Raw genomic sequence first — 23804 nt, 5'->3', positions numbered from 1 at the left:
GGCTGCCTGCTCTAGAACCAGCCCCACTTCTCTGCTGCATTTTGAAATCCCCCACACCAGACTTGTCTTTTGAAGATAGAGGAAGTAGTGGCCCCAGAAGCAGCTGTTTAAAAGCACAAATGCTAATTGGGAGTTAGCACCCATTAGTACAGTATTACCACATAGATTGATTTATGACATTAGCTAAAACCCTTATGAGAGCAGGGACTTTGAAATCGTAAAAAGGTTAAATGAAAAAGGAAGGGACGGCAGGGACAAGGGGAAAAAATGAGAACCAAGACTTGTAAAGGTACAGGATCCCAATGATGAATGTAACTGTACTGTATACCTAAAATGTACCAATAAACTCAGTGAGAAAACAAACAAACAAAAAACATCTGGTCTAGACTTTCTGTTTGAGGATCTTGAGGCCCAGAAATGTTAACTGTTTATTGAAGGTCACCAGAAAATCAGTGGCGAAGCTGGAGCAGAGCCCAGTTTTCACTAGGTGCTTTTGTTTCCCAAATTATCTCATCTATACACCCTTTGTTTTACAATTGACAGTAATAAAATTTACACATGAGAAGTGACTACCCTGGACCCAAACCAAATTTCCCAAGTTCCTTGTCAAATATTCTGTCCTTTGTATCACATTATCTGTTTTCATAGCCATATAGTTGAAGGGAAGGATGAAGTAAGAGGTGGGTGAATGATTTGTGTTTTGGCACATCTTCTGTTAATCCATCTGTAAGCTTTGAGAGCAAACCATGTGCAAAGTACTTCAGCCACTTTGACTAATAGACAGTAAGGAGGGGAAAAGAGGAGCTGAGTGGTATAGGTATCCCCAAAGTGGGCACATGTAGAAAGATTGAGGCATAGGATGATTTGCTCGCATGAAATTCACAGAAGGATCATAAATGTCTCAACATGACCTCTTCCTGCCTTTCTCCAACTCCTCTAAACCAGTGACCTTCTGTTGTCCTTCTCCAAGCAAGAGTAAACCCTGATTTATTCCCATAGCCTTGTTGTCCATTGGCAGGGAGATAGTAGGGTACGTTACAGGACTGGTAGCACAGGGCTGTGTGCATAATTGGCATTCATTTTGATCCATTTCTTAGGGCAGAGCCTCGTTAGGCTCTCTACTGAGTGCCGACTGTATGTAGATAACATTTTACTACCAGTTCTCATGGCAAACTCAAGAAGTAGATATCATCATTCCTAATGTACAGGTAAGGGAATTGAGGGCCAGACAGGTTACCTTTCTTGCCTGGAGTTAACCTACCTATAAATTTCAGGTCCGAACTTAGGGTGAAATCTAACCGGTTACTCAGGCAGACCTACTCACATGACCTCCGGGCCCTCTCCCATCACCAGGCAGCCCCACAGGACATAGCACTTCTCCCTGTCTAGTCCGTTAGCTCTCTGGTCTGTGAACATTCTCTGAGGACACCTCTCATAATGTGATTTATAGAAAGGATGCTTTTTTTTTTTTCTCTTAGTCCCCTTTGTTTCAGTGTAAAGCCCAGTCACCTATAGAATTGACAGCCCACCTCCCTAGGCAGGCTGAAGATTGTGGGTGAGATTAAGGCCCACTTCATGGAGGGCAGGGACCGCATTTGGGAAACACTGTTCACTAACACTCCGCTGTCAATGCAGGTTTGGAGTGTAGCTTCGACTTCCCCTGTGAGCTGGAATATTCTCCTCCACTGCATAACCTTGGGAACCAGAGCTGGTCCTGGCGCCATGTGCCAGCTGAGGAGGCCTCCCAGATGGACTTGTTGGATGGACCTGAGGCAGAACATTCTAAGGAGATGCCCAGAGGTAAGGGTAGAGGCTATTAGAAAGTCTCTCGGATGGGCCAGCATTAGGCTGGGGTGTTCTTTTCCTGTTTGAAATGATGAGGCTTTTCAACAGTCTCTGTTCATTTCCCTTGAAACCTATTTTTAGTATATATGTCTCTCCGTGCCTTCTTGGGCCATGGCAGGAAGAGGACTATGTAATTTTAATGACAAGGTCAGCCCAACCCTTTCCCCTTTTACCAAGTAATAGACATAGGATTTCATAGCTCTCTTCCATACAGATTTTCCCCAAGGTAAGATGGAGAAAAATGTGCTTATCTCTTTGTCAACTTGTGATGGGGTTGTCAAGTAAAATGCAAGATACCTGATTAAATTTGAATTTCAGGTGAACAACAAATGATTTGCAGTATAAGTGTATCTCATGCAATTATTAAAATATAGTGAAAACTATCCCACTTTTACTAAAAACTTCAAATGTGATTGAATGTCCTACATGTTCAGTTTCTAAATCTGGCACTCTTAATTTGGAGGGTAAAGCAAACTAGGTTAAAGTGTGTTTCAAAGCTACTCGTGAATATTCAGGCTTCATGTTTGTTGCGCATGGTCGTTCCCATAGTTCTGAACTGTTTATGAACTTTCCCTTCTGAATTAGTCCAGACCTGAGCAAGGTAGACGCAGAATGAACTTGTTCCACATTTGTAGAGATTTTGGAGAGAGATAATAGAGGTACTAAACTCTAGTCCAGCCTTCAGATCTCTCCAATCCAAACCTGAGGGCTCCTGATTAATTCCTTGGGATCAGAAAATTCTGCTGAGCCCCAATTGACAGCCTGTCTTTCTGTTTTGGGGGAAGAAATACTAACTGATGTGGTAACAAGCTTACGAGACAGTCAGAGTGGTGCTTAGCCTTTACAGAGTACTTCTGCCCACACTGTCTCGTTGGGATTGAATTTTGTGTGGGAAGAAAGGCAGATGAGAAAGCCAGGCCTCAGAGAAGGGGACCGACTGCACACAGAACAAATCAGTCATTCTCATGGGTCCAGGGTTAAACGTCTGTTGTGATGAATCTTAGATAAGGGAACTTTCTACCGCATTGTTTCCATCTTTGTAGCAGAAACTATGGCCAGAGCCTGCTCTGTGGCTGAGCACTTGAGGGTGATTATCTCGGGCTCATGTAACTCAAGAGCTTAACAGAAATGGGGCTCAGGTAAGCTGATGGAGGTGACACAAAAATAATTAATTCTCTCAGGTTTACATTGTACATCAGTCTTGAACCCGGCCGTGACAACAGAACAGAGTTTTCTGCACGTTCTTCTGAACTGACTTTTTTATACTTGTGATTCTCTTGAGATTGCCTAATGTTGATTTATATTTATATTTTATAAACTACTTTCATTTGGATACTCATATGTATTGTGTGTGGAGGGGGGTATAGGTGAATGGCTCTTAATGCATTCAAATCTTCTAAAAAAAAGTTATGAAAAATATTTAGGGCTCATAGCCCAAGATTTCTATTCAGTAGATGAGAGATGGAGCCTGGGAATTTGCATATTTTAAAACTCTGTTTTGAAATCTAACATGCAAAAACCAAATATAACATGTGCACATAGGTTAAAGATTACAATAAAACTACCATCTCCGTCCTTATCACCAAGCATAAGAATCTGAATACTGTCAGTTCCTTTGTCTCTCCTTCCTCAGAGATAGCCACTATCTTGCATTTGTATTAATAATTCATCTGCCTCTCTTTAGGGCCTTACTACCTAAGTATGTAGTCCCAAACATCATGTTGATTAGATTTTCACATTTGGGACTTTTTAAATATAAACGTAATCATACTGTTCTTTTGTGATTTTTGCCTTTTGACACAAGCCGTGGTTCGTTGTTCTGGTACCATATTGAATCTGTTGTATAAAAATAGTACAGTTTTTCTTTTTCTGTCATTGGTTATTTGGGTTGTTTCCTGGTTTCTCCAATTATAAACAACACTGCTGCATGTGATTTTGCACACATCTCTTGGTACTCATGTCCAGAGTTGCTCTAGAGAATGTAACTAACAGAGCTTTTGCTGGGGGCGGGGTTGTGCATCCTCTGTCTTGTTAGGTACTGTCAATCTATTTCCCAGACCCGGAACACTGATTTATATTATACTCTCCCATCAGTGGTGTATTAGTGTTCCTTCCCATGACTTCATGTTCTTGCGAAACACTCATATTGCCATTTTTATCAACCTATTAGAAAAAAACACAGTGTCTTATTGCTATTTCAATTACCTTGAGAGTTGTTTTTAAACACATTTTTATAAGTCACCCCAGTGATCCTGAGGTATAGTTCTTGTACTGATGCCAGGGTCATCCTTTCAGATTTGCTTCTGTTCAGCCATGCTCAGGGATATCTGTGGATTTCATTACCTAACACCTACAAACATATATTTTTGGCCTCTGTAGATTTGAATGATATTTATATTCCAGAGGTTGATTGTGAATCCCTGTTTCATGACATCAAGAGGGACAAGTGACACATATGTGTTTTGGGAATTCTGTAGACTTTGTGGAGTCAGACATTATAAGTTTGACAGTTGGTGCTTCTAAAAATTTTAAACCTTTCCAATAAATCATGCATTGCCATCCTCTGACCTGCTTCTTCTTCATCTTCCACCTTGTGATCTCTGGCAAATGCGTATCACACTGAGTGCCGGGAGAAAGAAAGAAGCAGGAGAGAAAGGGAGGGAGATAAAAATAAATGTTCACTTCTCGGTGTTCCTTAGTGTGGAATCATGTTGACACCTGCATGATTTTATGTGGCTTGATCCCATCGGCCGGTGTAGGTGTGTCAGTCAGGATTGGAATACCCAGTTTTAGAGTAAACGGCAGCTGTGTCTCTGCAAAGCATACTGCTACCATCAGACAGTGTGTAGCATCTATACGGACAGGGATGTCAGAGCGAAAGCCACTGTGGACGCAGTAGCCTTCTTTATGAAGCACTTTAGTGAACAGGCACATTCAAGCAGCAATAGGGGGATTGACTCACCTGCAGGCAGGAACATATGCTTATTTTTTGTGAAAATTAAGGAAAAGATCTGTACTAACAAAGTTTTGACCAGTCATGGAAACAAAGGGATCTACTTTTCAACCATCGCAGGGACTGCTTCTCCCCTGATGCTGAGAGGTGTTCAGAACATCCAATAATGGGCCTGTCATCACTTTTTGAAACAATTCATTGCATCACTACTTTTTCCCTAATGTAGGATCATGCCTTGCTGAGCAAGCTGATATTGTAATATTCCTCGCTTTTCAGGCAAAGAGGTGAAGGTGCCGAGACAGAAAATGACATGCCTGGTCTGCACAGTGACAAAAGAAGGACCCACATTCCGACCCTAGTGCCCCAGTCTTGAGAATCTCAGTTTCTCTGTCGTTGGCAGAAAATATGCTTATGATGGAATTGAGGAGGAGCGATGGGATGCTCTTCAGGATACTAGAGTCACTGCTGTATTTTTATGTAACTGAACTTTTACTGGCTGGATAGTATTTAGACTATTACAGTATTTCTTGCCATGGGATAAAAAGAAAGGCCAGAAAAAGGCTGAGAGATAATACCCGTCATATAGATAATGAACTGTTAAGAGCTTAAATTTTGAATGCTTTGAATTTATGGCTCCTGTAGCTGAGAATAATAAGGGACATATAATTCAGAGTGGCAGGATGATAAAACAATGATCATTTTGATGGAATACAATTTTGTAAATTAATAAAATCTCAAGGAAGCATCAAGTTGAGGCATTCTGTGACTTTTTAAGAAGTGCCGTGGGCATGTTTGATGCCTACAACTTCCTCTGTTTTAGAATGTGGTCAAGGGAACACCCTTTTCTTCCTCCCGCAAGACAAGGTTTTGAACTCTAGCCTGAACCCTAGCTTAAAAATGGAAAACACCTCATCAGTGCCTCCTAACAGCTGCCTTCCCAGTTGCCCACTCTTATCCATACACAGGAAAAATGGGTTTAGCCTCAGTTGTGAAGACTTTTGCAGTCTTCAGCTCAGTTCTCCAGGGCTCTGATACTCAAGGTTTTGCCTTGTTTTATTTGGGGGGATGGTCCTTAATGGAGCACGGCCAGGCCACTGAGACTTCTCTGTTATCAAGATGGTTTAGTTTTCAAGAGGTTGAAAAACATTGCCGTGGAGCCCTGGGACAGTGAAGAATGACTCAGCACATGCCTAGATTACCATAATGCCAGAATGTGATTATTTTTTTTTCCTCATTGAGTTTATTGGTACATTTTAGGTATACAGTACAGTTACATTCATCATTGGGATCATGTACCTTTACATGACAGGTCTTGATTCTCATTTTTTCCCCTTGTCCCTGCCCTCCTTCACCCCCTCCTCCCCTTCCCATTTACAAATATTTTATTTCCATTTTTTCATTTTTCTCCTATTTTTTTCTTTCCCTTATTACCTTTTCCCACCGTTCCCACTTTCCCTGCACCGTTAGCCCTTTTCTTCCCATTTCACATTGTCAGTTATCTCAATAGGAACTTATGTACTATTATAGTTTATTCACACCAGAGAAACTCTTCGGTATTTACATGTGTGACTTATTTATTTCACTTAGGAGTATATCCTCTAAATGTATCCATTTTCCTATGAATGAATCTAATTTCTCATTCTTTATGGCTGAGTAGTAAACATTTTATAGAAAAACCACATCATCTTTGTCCAGTTTCCAACTGATGGACAACTGGGCTGTTTCCAAGTTTTAGCTATTACAAACTGTGCCACTATAAACATAGGTGTGCATATATCATTGTGAGATGATTCTTTTAATTCTTTTGGAAAGATACCCAGCAGAGGGATGGCTGGGTCAAATGGGACCTTCAGTCCAAGCTCTTTGAGGTATCTCCATGTTGATTTCCATAGTGGTTGCACCAGTCTGCACTCCCACCAACAATGGAGAAGGGCTCCTTTCTCCCCACAACCCCGCCAACATTTGTTGTTGTTTTATTTCTTAATAGCAGCCGTTCTTTGTGGGGTGAGGTGGAATCTCAGTGTTGTTTTCATCTGCATTTCTCGAATGACCAGTGATGTGGAACATTTTTTCATATATTTACTTGCTGCTTTTACTTCTTTGTCTGAGAAATGTCTGTTCATTGCAGATGCCCATTTTTGAATTGGGTCCTTATATTTGCGGGGGGCTGATGGTTTTGAGCAGAATGCAATTATTTAGCCTTCAGTTCACTGCTGCAGCATAGAAGCAAACTTAAAAGAAACCCGGAAACATATTCTTTGCCAGTTCTGGAAGCCAAATAGTTTGAAGTCAGTGTCAGCAGAACTGGTACCTTCTGGACAAAAAATTCATTCCCTATCTCTCTTCTAGCTTCTTGTGGCTAGCAAGTTTTAATGTTCCTTTTCTTGTAGATGTGTCACTCTAACCTATGCCTCCCTTGTCACAGAGTATTCTCCTTGTAGCCTTAGCTCAGATCTGCCTTACATAGAGGAATATATCATTGGATTTAGATCCTATCTTAAATTCAGCATGATTTTGTCTTAGTATACTTAATTCCATCTGCACAAATCCTATTCCAATCAGGTTGTCTTCACAGGTACTGGGAGTTAGGGCTTGGACATCTCTGTTGGAAGCCACTATACCTTGATATTTTCTCATTGCATGTTGGGTTGGCATGTGAATCCTACATGTTTCTCCCTGCACCTATGGGCTGTGAGCTCTCAAGCCTATCTGGAGTCTAGTTGGGCAGGTTCAGAGGAGCCCAGATTAATACCAGCATTTCTTATCCTTCCTCCAACTCCTTCCCTTCCCCAAGGGTTTGAAATGTTCTTTAAAGACCTATATAAACACTTCTCAAATAGACCCCATCCTAGGAGTAGCAGGAAGCTGGGCAAACTTCTGAGCTATAAGTGATGCCTGTCAGGATACAGCTCTCTTTGCATTCACAGTCACTGCAGGCTGTAGCTAGGTAGCTGAGTTGGTTCTGAGTCTCGTGCTTTGGCTCTTGACCCTTTGGTTGCTGATAGACAAGTGATATGATGAAAGTTCACTCAGCACTCGCTCCATTATACAGTGAAACCTGTCATAAGCCATCCATTTCTGCCTTCAGGCTTCATTTGCTGATTGACCGAGCCTCTTCTAGGCATTGATTCTCACATGTGAATGGGTTTACAACTTTCTGGAAAGCGGGTGCCAAAGGAAGGAAAGAAGGTGCCCTCAAGGATGAGGACAGGCTGTCAGTAAGGTGGAGATGAGAGGAACCTGGGCACTGGAGAGCCACTGAGATTTTCCTGAGAATGCTAGCCTGGCCCCGCCTGCCTGGGTGAAGTGTGTTAGTACAGACTCGGACTCCGATGTTCACAGTCCACAGGAAACCCTGAATTTTACCTGTGTAATGAGAGTCAATAATCATGTTTCACTTTGTGTGTGTAAGCAAACTTTAGCAAATAGCTCTGGCTTTTTATTGAAACTGGGAGAGCAATTAGGACAGATAAGGCAACTAGAATAAAAGAAAAATGTAATTTAAATGACTGGTAATCCTCTCTGTCACTGTGTCTCTGTTCTCCGCCCCCACCCCCCATCCCTCTGAAGAAAATGATGTTCTTTGCTTATCACTTGTTTCATGCTGGATGAATCAAACTGGAGCTGTCCATACTAAATATTCAGATTCCAGCCTCCTCAACTCCCTTCCTGTGCTGTTCTCTCTGTCTGGTGTCAGGTTGCTATTTTAGGACTGTGGTCTTCAAACTTCTATTTTATTGTATGCCCCGTCAGTAAAATATTTTTGAGTATACACTGTGTATGTTTTCATTTTATATATATATGTTACTATCACCAAAGCTTAATTTCTTATTTTTTTTTTTTGAAGCAGAGATCATTGTGTTTTATTTAAGAGCCCAGTTGAGTATTGTTTAGGGTTCTCTCTGGTGGTTCACTTGGGAATTTTACAAAGTTGCCAGGGTGGATCTGTTATGCTATAGGCAAACAAATGCCCCTTGGCTCTATCAGGGCAATTAAGCTTGGTTTCATATAAATGGAAAGAAGATTACAATAAAAATGTACAGGTTTATTTTGTTTTGCAGCTTTATTCCTATTCCCCCCTCCCCAGTGAGTAATGTGCTTTTCTCTTTTAATATCTTTGCAAACAGCTTTATTATCTTGCTGTTTCTTCTATCAAGGAGTTAAATTCACTATCAACTTTATTGAATACATTATTATTATTGTTATTTTGCAGTGCTGGGACTTGAACCCAGGACCTTAATGGGCATGTGGTCTGTGCTGAGCTATACCCCTAGCCCCCAAACACATTATTATGTATAATGAAAAACACCTATTATAAGTATATAATTCAATGAGGTTTGAGAAATATATACACCTGTAAAACCACCACACAAGGTATGAGCATCCCCATCACCCTCAAAATGTCCCTGTGTCCATTCCCAGTCAGGTAGAACCTGGGCCCCAGGCAACACTTGATCCTCCTGTCACCATAGATCAGGATTGTGTTTTCTAGAGCCTCGTGTCAGTGAAGTCATTAAGTCTTCAACGTCAGACCTCTCTTACTAGCACATCTGTGAGATTCATCTATATCACAGAATATGTCAGGAATCGGTTCCTTTTTCTCGTTGTATAGTATTCCCATTCTATTGATGGGCATTTGTATTTTTCCTCTTTGTGGTTTTTTTTTTTCAGCTTTAATTGAGTTTATTGGTACATTTTAGGTTATTTTTGAGTTGAAAAGAAACACAATTATGGGAACACTTTGAAGACCACTGCAGAGCTTCTGTCCTCTATACATGGTATCAGGCTTCCTAGTTTTCTTAGCATCTTACTCTGGCTCCAGAGTTCCTGATGTCGCTGTCCTTTCCCCCTCTTTAGAGACCCTCTTAGGGCAAGTTCTCTCAGCTCATAACCTCGGCAGCTCTGGGGGACTTCTTCCCCAAACAGGCCTCACAGAAGAGTCCAGCTCCTTTCATCTCCCTTAAGTTTCAAAACTTAGTCTCTGTGCTCGGAATTGATAGATTTATAGAGGAAAGAAATAACTTCTGGGCTAAATGCTGCTAACAGTACTAACCCTCAAAAGTCAAAAGATATCATTCTCTATAGATTTCCATTTCAACTGATATATCTCAAATCTAGGACTTCAGCAAAATTATTTCCTGCTGAATAGTTATTTATGATGTTGAAAATATTAAAAATATTTCAAATGCCCAAAAAATAACAATTAGTTCAATAAGATAAAGCATACATAAAATATGCTGCCATTACATGTTCTATGTAATATATTTAATAATATAACAAAGTATTTAAGGTCTGTTATTAGGTTTCTTAAAAGCAGATTAAATAATCTGTGGAAGAGAAGTTATTTTGTGCAAGAAAAACCTATACATGTTCATAAGGAAAACCCTACATAAGGGGAAAATTTTTTCCCAGCTATTCCTCAGATACAGGACTAAGATCCAAACTATATAAAGAACTCAAAAAAATTAGACCACCTAAAATAGGAAATCCAGTCAAAAAATGGGCAAATGAAATGAGTAGATACTTCTCAGAAGAAGCCCAAATAGTCCCATAAATATATGAAAAACATTCAACATCTTGGCCATTAGAGAATTGCAAATTAAAACAATACTAAGATTCATATTATACCAGAAAGAATGACAGTCATGAAGAAATCAAACCACAACAAAATGCTGCCATGGCTGTGGTGAAAAAGGAACTCTCCTTCATTGTTGATGGGAATGTAAACTAGTACAGCCATTGTGGAAATCCCATTTGAGCCAGCGACTCCCCCTCTAGGTATTGTCCCCAAAGAGCTAAAGACATCATATTACAGTGATACATACAGACCAGTGTTAATAGAGGCACTAGGGCCAGGGATTTAGCTCAGTGGTTCTGCCACCTACCTCACAAGCACAAAGTCCTGAGTTCAGTCCCTGGTACAAAAAAAAGGTATAAAATAGAGGCACAATCAGCCTTCAACAGATGAATGGATGAAAAAAATGTGGTACATATATATGATGAAATACTACTCAGTTATAAAGAAGGATAAAGTTGAGACATTTGTAGGAAAATAGGTATATCTGGAAAATATAATTTTAAGTGAAATAAATCAGACACATATTTAAATGCCACACGGTATCTCTCATTTGAGTAAAACAAAGTAAATAAAGATCAAAGGAATGGTTGAAGGACAATGGGTAATAGGTCTTTTGCAAATGGGAAGGGATCCAGGAGACTGAGGGCAAGGGGAGGTATAGAGGGGAAAGCAAAACTATTTAAGATGTGTCATACCAAATACTCAAAATGAATGTAAACATTAATTGCAAACATGAACTAAAAGTAGGAATGATAACGACAATAATGAAAATGGGGACAAGGAATTTAGAGACGGAGTGAAGGAGGTGGGTGGGGAGGCAAGGGGAATAAAAAAGAGCCAAGATGTTTTATGTGCATGTATCTACTCCTTAAGAGAAGTGTAAACTTTATGAACAGCAATCGTGCACTAAAAAATAAACGCGTTCATTTAGATTACTGGACACAAGATGAAGAGAGAAAATCAAATATATTCCAATACACTTACAGAGAACGAGCTAATTTTGCAATTTTTTTTCACACAAATGAGAAACTTATATTGTGAATATTGCAGAACATTTCTAATTCAAAATGAGGATCTAAATAATTGGAAAGTTTAGAAGGAAATAGGCCAGCAGAGTAACAGAATTATTTCTAGGTGAATGATTGGTGGTTCTCTTTTCCTCCATGAGCTTCAATACTTTCCAAGTCTGAGCCCATGAAGTTCATTAATCTTTATAAGATAAGCATGCTGTGTTGTAATACCAGGGGTCAGTGTTACAGTGAATTATCTTGGACTTCTGGAGAAAAATGTGAACTGTTTTATGCCACAACAATCACAAATGCTTGTGAAGTACTGCTAGGGTGAAGCGGACAGGCGTACAGAGGAGAAGGTAGTTTTCCTCCCTGCCTCAGTACACAAAGGGGCACTGGCAATGGACATCTGTTCATGAATCCAAAGATCCTTACCTCATCTGCTTCTGCTTGGCTTCTCTGAAGCCTGGGAAAGGCTAATTGTGGAAACCAACGAGCGGTTGGTTTCAGAAATGTGCCCAGGGGCTGAGGGGCAGCATTTCAGGAGGATCTCATGTGCCCACCCTATTTTTATTTTAATCCTTGCCCCTGCACATTTATCAGAAGCGCCTTGGGTGGTCATACCTTTTCACTTGAGCATGACTCTTCATCAAACTCAAGTCACCTGGTAGATGTGTAGCCTCTTGTCCCTGCCCCTCTTCTGGAACTCACTGTGAAAGGCCACATCAGTTTGCTGGTTCTCTATGCAGAAGTGTGTCCCTCATCTCCTGAGCAATGACCGTGGGCCTTCGATGCTGACCTTTCAGCAATCATATCAACAAGCTGTGATGTATGATGCATCCTAATGTAATGCTGGTACCAGCCTGGCAGCTGGAGCTTGAACTTCAGAGCGGGACCTGCCTCAGCCAGCTGACATGCTTGCTTCGGGGAGGGGGGAGTGTGTCTGGTGAAGTATTGCTTACCTGCCTATCAGGACTGTCCTCTCCCAGGGAGTTGCCTGCTTTGCCCTCTAAAGCCTCTTCATGGGAGGGGAAGGGAAGATGAATGTGTAGTCAACATCATATACCTTCTTACTGAACTTTGCAACCGCGGGGTAGTAGACCTGTAGTGTGAGGAAAGAAGGAGAGCAATTGGGGGATAGGGGAGCCTAGGCTGTAGTCTCAGCTCTGCCATTAGAAACTTCGCTTTACTCTGTGGGACTTAAATTTTTCATCTGTAACATAGTCTTAGACTAGATGTCAATAAAGCCATGTCCTATTCTGACATAAGACAGGGGTTAGGCATTTCCAGTAAAAACAACAGCCAAATAACCTGGCACAGAAATCCTACCAGATAAGGAGAGATACCTCTCTCCAAGTTTTGGCCATAATCTCTATTCAGCCTCTGTGACAGTCTGGTTCTTCAGGCCAACCATTAAACCATAGTGCAAGATGGGAGCATTGTCTCTAGAAAGTCATGTGGCACCCTAGAGGGAGAAAAGGGGAACTCTCAGAACCATTATAGCAGCTGAAATTATTATGTTAGATTTTCCAGGCTCAAGAACCTGAGAAGAGACAAGTATGGTGAACAGATCACACACACACACACACACACACACACACACACACACACTCCCCAGAACCTGGGCATATTTTATTTGCACAGCACAAAACTTTGCAGATGGGATTATCCCGGATTATCCAGGTTGACCAGAGGCCTTCACAGAGGTTCTGGTCAGTGAAAGAAGGAAATAGGATCGTAATAATCACAAGAGGAATGTGAAGATGGGAGAATTCTGAGGGGAGAGAGAATTTGAAGATGTTAAGATACTACACTTCTGGTTTGAAGATGAAGGAAGAGGCTGTGGGAAAAGGAATGCAGGAAACTCTGGAAGCAAGGAAAGAAAAAAACAAGGATTGTTCTATCCTAGAAGGGTAGACTTCTGATCTCCAGCTTGTGAAATCAGATATGTGTTGTTTTATGCTAATGTTTCTGTTAATTTTTTGCAACACTAATGGAAATAAATAAAACTACTTTTGGCTAAGGTGGGAGGAAGAGTGATATGCTCTTGTGACCAGGGCCAGAACTTATAAAGGACACCATTCGAGAAATGGCCATATTCGGAAAATGGACTGGACCTTAGAGCAAACTGACTTACTGTAGGTGTCCTTTGAGTTGCTGCTCACTGAGTCTCCCCATCCCCTCTACTGTGAATAGAGTACATCTCTTTGGGAGCCAGAAACAGAAAAGAAATATACAGCAGTGGAAGAGTCAAAGATGGACATAAGCAAATGCTTATGGACCAAAAGCACCCCAAGGAGGGGCCTGAAAAAGACATGTTGCTACAACTGGTGCGATTGGGATCAGGCTACCACTTTTTCCATGGAAGAAGCCTGAGGGAAGTTGTAGCAGCTACACAAGACTACACAGTTTCTGTGAAGTTCCTTTCTGGAATAGTTGAAGGAGAGTATGAAACCACATGTACAGGGCCTGGATGGGCTGCTGACTGGCTCAGGAACTAGCCCAAATGAAACTGGAGAGAGTTACAGACTTCACAGTGCTTTTCCACCCACATTCATGTTTGGGTCTCACAGCACAGCAAGATGGGTATTATCAGTGTCCCTAAGTATAAACTGGCAAACTGAGGCTAATAGTAAGCTTCCAAGAAAGGAAACTGGGTCTCTCATTCATTGCAATGTTTCAAGGGCCTAATATAATGTCCAATAGAAAATAGACATTCATTAAGTATTTCTTATAATTCAAAAGAGATGAACTACACGGCTCAAACCTATAAAAGATGGTATATGGCAGAGTTGGCTCTTGAGTTAGTGTTTAAACACTGAATCTCATGTTCTTTCCATTACATTGGCTGCTTAAAATGCAAAGTGTTTCTCAGGTTACTCCTACAGAAGACTAATCTTCACTACATACATATCTGGCAGTGCATTGAGGGCACAGCACATATGCCAGTGATGCTGGGGTAATTCTCTGTCCTCTGACACAGCCAAATTATGTCCACCCTGCTGTCTGGTAACTTCAGTGTCTTAGGAAATCCGTTGTCACCTGTGTCTTCTTTGCAGGTTGCCAGAATGAGGGCTGTGGCCTAGCATAAAGGTCACCATCCTGGCTAAGGTGATTCAGTCAGTGTGAGAAGATGGAATCAGGTTACTGAAATCAGTCAAGCTGTTCACAGCATGCCCCCCCTCCACATTCATAACACCTTGCCCTTTTAGATCTAGAAGGAGCACTGTTCTGAAAGTCAGGAGTGGTAGGCCAGCCTTACTTCCTGAATTGGTGAATGGAGTGGGTGAGCTCAGATAATCCATAAGAGTAGGTGTACCTGTCTTATTTCCTTACTTCCTCTTATTACAAAGCTTTTCTTAGTGTTATATGGATTTCTTAGCCTCACTGATTTGTATATATCCAATGGTTCATATAAGAGACGTCCTAAGGAAATATGGACTCTGTTTAAGAAAGGCCATGAACCACTCTGAATTTATGCCTGAAGAGATGTAAAGGAAAGTTAAGGCCTTGCAAGAAGAATAAAATAAAATCTCTTGAAGGGGATAACTACAGTATAATTCCTCTTGGACTGGAGAGATAAGCTTTACTCATTCAAGACATAGAAAAAATGCTTGGTTTAGTTTAAGCTGAAGAGAGATCTGGTGGTCTTTTTACCTGTTTGTCTTTCTTTTCTGACTTGTTATAAAAATCAATCAAAATAACGTGCAAGAAATTTTTCTGTAAACAGGAATATTGCCTCAGAGAGAAACATGTGACTCTGCGTGAGTCAGTCACCTCAACCACGGCAGCCTAAAACAAGAGGTTCTGCTCTGTCTTGGTTTGAAAATCTTCATTCTATGAACAGGAGGCTTACTTAGTCCAGGTATCCATGCATAACATAAATATGGGAGTTTTTTAACTCAGACACAACAGTACTCTAAGAAAGGTCTTGCAGCCCCAGTAGTAACCCTGTGTGTTTACAAATGAAATTGCAGTGGACTCCAGAGAACACGTATGGGTTCAGATATTGGTATCCAGCACTCCCCGCAAGAGATTGGTGAGAACCTTTGACCTGGGTTGCTAAGGTTGTGCAGTCTAGATTATTAATTTTGTAGCATTATGATCTATTTTTAATTCCTTCTACTTCTTTAGGAATCTTAGTACTTTCTCATAGTCATGTTTGATCGAAGTGCATTTGTTGGATATCATGTCTTTCCTAATTGATTTTTTTATGGAAGCTGTTATTATTTGGAAATATGCTAGATGTTATGATCACTTGTTAACAGAACTGACTATATATGTAGTATGACAGTTTCCTATGCCTGTTTTCTAATACCCAAGTCTGTATTTGTATTCTTTTTGGCAGTTTTCTTCTCTGTGTGGGTCAATATTCTCTGCACTATTTGAAATATTTCCTCGGGAATAAGGAATTATTTCAAGGTGCCTAAAATGAAAATGGCATTCTGGTTGCACAGTGCCATGACACTACAACAGACATTAAATTCAGCCTGTAACAACATTTTGGGGTGCCTCTGTTTAATCCCATCATCTCCAGTATTGCTTGGGCTACACAAATATAAAGTATCATTAAAATATCTTTCCTTAGATTAGATGTGTCTCCTTTCCTAGGAATGTTTTCTTTTTTCTTCATTTATTAACATTATTTTTTCCACCCTAAAACTTTTCATTCTGTATTAGTGAGAGAGAGCTCAGTGTAATTACTATTATCTTTCTCATGTTCAAGTACTTAACACAGATTATGGTCTATTTGGAGTTTTTAACTATAAATTAGGTCAAGAACACTGAGGATAATAAAAAGAGCCATAACAGAAGAGCATTATAGAGAAGGCAAGTGTCTTAATTTTTTTGGCTAGACAATCCTTTGGAGATGACTTATAACTAACTGTTCAGCCCTCGCATGAGTACTTCATTCCTTTCTCTTTGCCGTCTTTAGCTTTATGCTCTCTCCTCTGCCCCTTCATGAGCAGGAGATTAATAAAGATCAGTTGTGTGACTGTGTTGGGTCAGCTCTAGGTAAAAGACAGCCTGCACCAGAAAAGTGGTGGGGAATTTGAAGAGAAGGAAGAAAGCAAGAGCCAATGCTTGGGGGGCACACTAGACTATATCGTATGAATGAGAAAAGGCCTCGTGAGCATGATAAAGAAAAATAAAGTAAATTTTCAGAGTAGGAAAATCTGTGAAGATAGAGAGTTATTCAGTGGTTTACCTAGATTTAGGGGGCTGGGAATGGAAGGATGATGACTCGTAGGTGGAATGTTTTGCTTTGGGATGGCAAAAATGACCTAAGTTTGATTGTGGTTGTGGTTGTACAACTCTGTCAATGTACTGGGAATCTATTGAATTTTATACTCTTTAAGCTTATAAAATGTATAGTATGCAAATTTTTGTTTTAATGAAATGTTTTATATTTTCACAAAAGAAAAAGCCTGCTTTTGCTAGCTAGAGGAATTGGTAAAAGATGTCTCCCCTAGGTCGATACACTGTAGTGCGAGCACTCATGGTTGGACATACATGTGTCTTCGTTCCTCTTCTCTCGTCAACCATTCTCCCTTCAAAAGACCAAGGCATCCTTTCCATTTACAGCTGTGGAAGCATAATAGATGTGTGGCTGACACACAAGCTAAATGGACTTACCCAACAATAAATAAAAATTTAGACACCTGATGGCCTTTTGTGTGCTACACATAAATTGAAGAAACGCTATTTGCTAGAGAAGCAAACATAGGTCCCTAAATTGATGATAAAGGTAAGCTAATTTCAGGAGCCTATAAGAATGAAGAAATAATGGAAAATACCCTGCAGTACAAAAATAATATTTAAAAAGATAAGCTGAATCTATTAAGTTCTGTGTTCCTGAGGTCAAAGACAAGACAAACTCAGTATATCCTGATAATCAGTAGTCCTTCAGGAGGGAATCAGGTGTCAGATGCAGTTAAATAAAAAGGGCTTTAAGGTTTTCTGTGTCTATAAAAATAATTTAGAAACTGGATTTCTGACAGAAAAATAATTAGCAATACTCAATGCCTCTACAAAGCAGCAGCAGCAACCTTCAACTTGTTTTTTAATTCATGCTTTGATAAATGTATGAGTAAACTCATTGAGCTCATTTACCTTGGAAAATTAAAAGAAAACAATAAAATGAAAATAGAAGAGCAACAACCAAAGGGTATGGAATTAATAAAGACTATTTATGTGACTATTGAGCCAGCTCTAGATAAAGGATTTAGCCTAAGCCAAGAAAAGGGAGGAGGAGGGTGTGAGAGAAGGAAGGAAACATGAGCCAGTAGTTAGTAACACAAGTAAGTATCTTTATGGGAGTTAGAAAAAAATGAACAAACTCCTGTCTTTTTCCAGGTGGATGGATAGATGCAACCCAGTGCTAGATTTCATGGCTTGACAAGTAGAGCATGAGCTGAATTTCAGCCCTACTCACCCTTTACTCAGCACATTTTTGGAGGACCCAAGTCACTTTAACTATATGCAGTCAACCTATTTGTATTTCTTAAGATCTACATTAGCTATCTTGTCTAGTACTTATTAAATATTGTTTTATTTTCATTTCATAGCGACTTCTTGGAGTAATATCAGAAACATGGATATCCATGTTAAACTGTTAAACTTCAAGTAAAAATGGTGAGGGTCTAAAAGGTTCTGACCTGGTACAGCTTCTTTCTGCCCGTTTTGTCAGCCAAGCAGGCCTACCAAAGCAGATAACAATGAACAACAGCTTCTCTGTCCCAGTCAAAGGGAACTAGCTTGATTTGAAGGAGTTGAGGCAGTAGGTAGGCAGTATACATGCTTAGCAGTGTTGTAGGTGAAAATGATGATCTGAGGAGTGGGTGGGATGGAGGAAAGATAGGGTGCAAATACTTTACTAGTCTCATGTTTTGATCATGGAAAAGGCAGACATAGATATAACGAAAACTGTGTATATTCCCGGTGGAGATGAAAAGGGGTCCAAGATGGCTACAACCTTCAAGCCGATTCTAAGACCATACGTGTGTGTGGAGAATACATGGAAAACCTCAACACCCTAGCATTGAATGCATTCCCTTATTCATGCACAGATTATTATTTATATATTACAGGATGGTTACTGATTCAAGGTGTTTAAGCATATCCTCTATCCAAATATTTAGAGACAAATAAACTATGCAGAGATGATCCAAAGGAAATCAGCCTTAAAACAAAAACTAGAACCAGAAAAAGATTCAGTAAAGATATATCAGAAGCCACACATTGTAGGAAGACAGTTCTAACAGATATAGCTTGCCCAATTTACTAAAACAAAAACAAAACTAACAAGAAAACAAAATAACATAGTAACACCAAGAAAACAAACCCTACATTAATCTTCATAAGGACGTCAGAATCTGGAGTTGCTATAGTATATTATCTAAAATGTCTAGGTTTCATCAAAAATTAGGTTACATGCAAGAAACAGGAAAATGTGGCTCTTAAGAAAAAGGAGACAATAAAATAATCTCTGATTAGATATTGAATTTATAAAATAAAACCTCAAAAACAGCTATTGTAATTATGTTCAAGGAACAACCACTACCAAAAATAGTTTAGAATATTAAGGAAAGTATGACAGTAACAACAACTGAAAAATTATGAACTTGAGTACCTACATAAGCATTTTTTTAAAAAAGAACAAAATAAAGTCTTGAGTTGGAAAGTACAATAACTAAGATGAAAAACTAATTAAAGAGGCTCAGTAGTAGACTTAAGGCAGAAGAAAGAATGAACCAGTGTGAAATTGGGCTGATATATATTTTCCAGGCAGAATAACAAAGAGAAAAAATTGAATAAAAATACTCCTATCTTAAAAGACCTCAGGGGCAACATCAAGCACACTAATAATACACCTTTAAGAGTAAAAGGGAACATTGAAAAAATAATGTCCCAAAGAATATCATAAGGGAGTGGTGATCAATTTACACATTCAAGAGACTCATCAAATTTTAATTAGCACAAATACAGAAATTTACACCTAAATATGTCACCATCCAACTGTTAAATACCAAAGATAAAGATTTTTTTAATCATTGAGTTTATTGGTACTTTTTAAGTATACAGTACAGTTACATTCATCATTGGGATCTTGTACCTTTACATGACAGGTCTTGGTTCTCATTTTTTCCCCTTACCCCTACTCTCCCTTCACCCTCTTCTACTCTTCCCTATTTACAAAATCTTTGTTTCCATATTTTCATTTTCTCATATTTTTTCTTCTCCCTTATTTCCTTTCCCCTACCATTCCCACTTCCTCTACATCTTTAGCCCCTTTTTCCCTATTTCACATTATAACTATCCCTTTGCTGGGTATTTTTCCAAAAGAATTAAAAGAATCATACCACAGTGATATATGCACACCCATGTTTATAGTGGCACAGTTTGTAATAGCTAAAACTTGAAAACAGCAAATAGCAGAATTGCCCATCAGTTAGAAACTGGATAAAGAAGATGTGGTTTTTCTATAAAATGGAGTACTACATAGCCATAAAGAATGAGAAACTAGAGTCATTCATAGGAAAATGGAAGTATATTGAGGCCATACTCTTAAGTAAAATAAGACACATATGTGTAAATACCAAATTGTTTCCCTGTTGTGAAAAACTAGAAGTCTAAATAAGATCCAAATGGTGTACTTGATAAAGATCTTAAAGCAGCAAGAGAAAAATACCTTGGTTCATGAACTTTATTCCATGATTCTGGGAAAGGTGGCTGTGTTTGTGTTTGTGTGGGAAAGATGGCCATGGTTGTATTCCTCACCTGATGTGGAGTTTGCAAATGGAAGAAAAATTTTGCCAAACACTTCTGTTCATGAGCAGAATTGTTGGTAAACAGAAGTATTTGTGAACCAAGGTATTATTGTGGCTCATGATGTACAAGAGAACATCTGTATGATTAGTGGCTGACATCTTATTTAAAACAATACTACAAGGCAGTGTAATTATATACTCCAGAGTTTTGAAGAAGAAAAGTAAACTAAAATTTCTTTGTGCAACCAAACTGCCTGTTAAAAATGAAGACAAAATAAAACACTTTTTAAATAAAAAGACTGTTACTAGTCAACCTGCTTTATAATAATACTAAAGGAAGTCCTTCAGAATGAAATAAATGTATATTACCAAGAGATGACTTGAGTACACAAGAAGAAATAAAGAGTGCCAGAAATGGTAAATGTGTGGGTTAATATAAAAGAATCAGGAGTTTTTCCTCCTTTCTTCTCTTAATATCCTCAAGACACAAAATTATATAAATATATAATTATAATATTAAACTGACAACGTATGGATGCATAAGTAACAATAATAACAAAATATAGATAAAGAAATGGAAATAAATCTGAGTAAAGTTTCTATTTATTACTGAAATTGGATTAATGCTAATCTGAAATACAATGATAAGATGCACATTATAATTTCTAGAAAAATCACTAAGTAACTCCTAAGCATAAAGGAAAAAAGTCAACAGAAGATTTCAAATGGTACACTGAAAAATATTGGGCAGTAGAGAAGTAGAGTTACAGTAGAACAAAATGATAGGAGACAATATTATCAGAGTATATAAAATAGAAAGATCCAACTATATGTTTTCTGCAAGGGATGCAGCTTAGATTCTGTGATATGAATAGGCTGAAAATGAAAGGATAGAAAAAGTTCTGCAATTTAAGCAGTATCCATAAAAAAGCTGAAGATGGTATATTAATGAGATTAAATTAAGGCAAGAAATGTTCCTGAGGAAAAGATAGACATTTTATAGTGGTATATATTCAATTTGCCAAGAAGTTATAACAATTATAAACATATATTCATCTAACAACAGATCCTCAGAATATCAAAGTGAAACTATCAGAATTGAAAGGAGAAACCGATAATTCAATATTTATTTTTGGAAATTTCTCTACTACATTCTCAATAATGGATAGAACAGCTAAACAGAAAAAGATATAGAAGATTGAAACATAGTGTCAACCTGAGAAAATATGGAACACTACACCAAATAACTAGTGAATATATGATCCTTTCTTTTGCACAAGGAACTTTCTTCAGTTTAGACCATAAGCTAGGTCATAAGACAAGTCTTAATAACTTTACAGGAGTTAAAAATCCTTCAATCAGAATGGAACAGATAAGACTTTTACAATGATGGAAATCTCTAAATACTAGGAAATCATTTATCAAATTTCCAAATAACTCATGCATCAAAGAAGAAATATGTCTGTCTTAATTATGTTTTCTTGTTGCTGAGACAAAATGCCCAACGACCAAAATTAAAGGAGGAAAGATTTATTTAGCTCACAGTTTATTGAGATTTGAGATCATAGTTGGCTGGCTGCAAGGCAGGGAGACATGGAAGAGGGCCACTGCAGAGGAGAAACAGCTAATGGCAGGCAGAAGGCAGCAAGGCAGCAAAGCAATGAGGTAGCAAATAAGCAGCAGTGATGAAAAATGCCCTTTCTTTTCTTTATATTCTATCCAGGCTACACGCCCTTAGAGAGAGTAGCACTTGCACTCAGTGTGGTCCTTTCCACTATCCATACCCAGAACTTTGCCAAACCAATCAGTGGACTAATGTAGTAGTCACACACCCTTGATTCCAGCATCACACACTCTAAATCCAGCCACACCTCTGCAAAGCCTCAGTAGTGACCACATAAGGCTTGGCGGGAGACATCTAGAAACAAGCCTTAACATTGTCACATGAGAAGTGCTACAGTCTTGATCTGAAATATCCTGCAAAGGCCCATGTGTTAAAGACATAGTCCCCAGCTTGGTGCTGTTAGGAGAAGATGGAAGCTTTAAGAGGTGGGGCCTGGTGGAAGGTCTTCTGGTCACTGGAGGCATCGTCTTCCACAGATTAGTGGGATCCCTGTACCTTCTTCTTTCTTTTTCCCTCTAGCCATGAAGTGAGCAGCTTTGCTCCACCAGGTGCTCCCGACCATGATATGCTAACCATAGGCCCAATGCAACAGGGCTGTTCGATCACAGCCTGGAACCTTTGAGCCAAAATAAACCTTTCCTCTTCATAGTTTGATGACTACTGGGAACCTAACATAGAACATTAGAAAACAGTTTAATTGAATGAAAACTGAAATGAAACACATAAAAATTTAAAAGATTAAAGTAAAGGTGCTTAGGAATAAATGTATATATGTTAATGCCTTTATCAGGAAAGAAGAAAAGTCTCAAATCCATAATCTAGGTATCTGCTTTATGAAAAAAAAAACAGTAGATATTCAAAGCATATAAAATAACAGAAATAAAGATTAGAGTAGAAATCAATGAAAGAAAGCAGAACAGTAAAATAATGAGAATCAGTGAAACTAAAAGTTGGATGTAGAAAAGGTCAACAAAATTGAAAAAAATTTGGTTAACAAAGGAAAGAAGACACAAATTCAAAGTCAAAATGAGGTAAAGGACTTCACTATGGACCCTAGAGAAATTAAAATCTTATAATGGAAATTATGAACATGTTTTGCCAATAAATTTAGATGAAATTAAAGTTTAGACAACTTAGATGAAATGAACACATTCCTAGAAAATCACAAATTATCAGAACCAATTTTTTTTAAAAAGTGAAAAAATTAAATAGGCCTATAATAAGAACTTGAAGTAGTAACTGAAATCATTCTGGAAGAAAATCCAATGCAGTGATGAATTCTACCAAATATTTAGAGAATAAATAGTACCAGTGTTAACATATTCTTTCAGAAATAGATGAATGAACACTTCCTACTTCATTCTATTCCTCCAATATGAAAGCTGGAAAAAATACGTCAGAAGAAGAAAAGTCACTGACCAAATACCTTTCACCAACATAAATGCAAAAAAAAAAAACAACCTTAAAATGTTAGGAAGCCAAATCCAGCAACACTTGAAAAGGATGATATATCATGGTCAGATAGACTTTCAGAATTAGTTTAATATTCAAAAGTTAAACAATATGCTATATTAACAGAATAAAATAATAAGCCATATGATTATCTAAATAGACATAGGAAAAAATTTTGATTATATCCAACAGTTTATCTATCTGTCTATCTATCTATCTATACTACAAATAAAAGAGAACATACTTAACCTGTAAAAGGGTATCTATGAAAAGCTCGCATCTAACAACATACTTAATAATGAAAGACTCTATTAAGTAAATAATGAAAGGCTAAATTAATCTTTTCCCCTAGATTACAGATAAGAAAGTAATTCTGTCTTTCATCACTTACAGTTAACATGGAACCCAGCCAAAAGAAGGAGGAGGTGGCTGGGGATTTAGCTCAGTGGTGCCACTGCCCCAGTACAAAAAAAAAAAAAAAAAAAAAAGGAGGAATGAAGAAATTAAAGACATACAGATTCATAACAATAGGGCTGGGGATTTAGCTCAGTGGTTCTGCTTTGCAAGCACA

At 38.6% G+C, this 23804-nt stretch overlaps 1 protein-coding gene across 1 annotated transcript in view; it reads left to right on the top strand.

Annotated features, from left to right (window-relative positions):
- Nucleotides 1-23804, top strand: part of Alk (ALK receptor tyrosine kinase) — a gene marked incomplete at its 5' end in the record, with an annotated part of 685791 nt that overhangs the window by 228590 nt on the left and 433397 nt on the right. Inside the window, one exon of the mRNA XM_033762181.1 lies at nt 1636-1800. Coding sequence (XP_033618072.1) covers nt 1636-1800 — 165 coding nt within the window. The remainder of the gene's footprint in view (nt 1-1635; nt 1801-23804) is intronic.

The sequence above is a fragment of the Fukomys damarensis genome, unplaced genomic scaffold (assembly GCF_012274545.1).
Source record: "Fukomys damarensis isolate Sample0158 unplaced genomic scaffold, DMR_v1.0_HiC HiC_scaffold_2, whole genome shotgun sequence".
NCBI lineage: Eukaryota > Metazoa > Chordata > Mammalia > Rodentia > Bathyergidae > Fukomys > Fukomys damarensis.
This window is presented reverse-complemented; position numbering and strand designations above follow the sequence as displayed.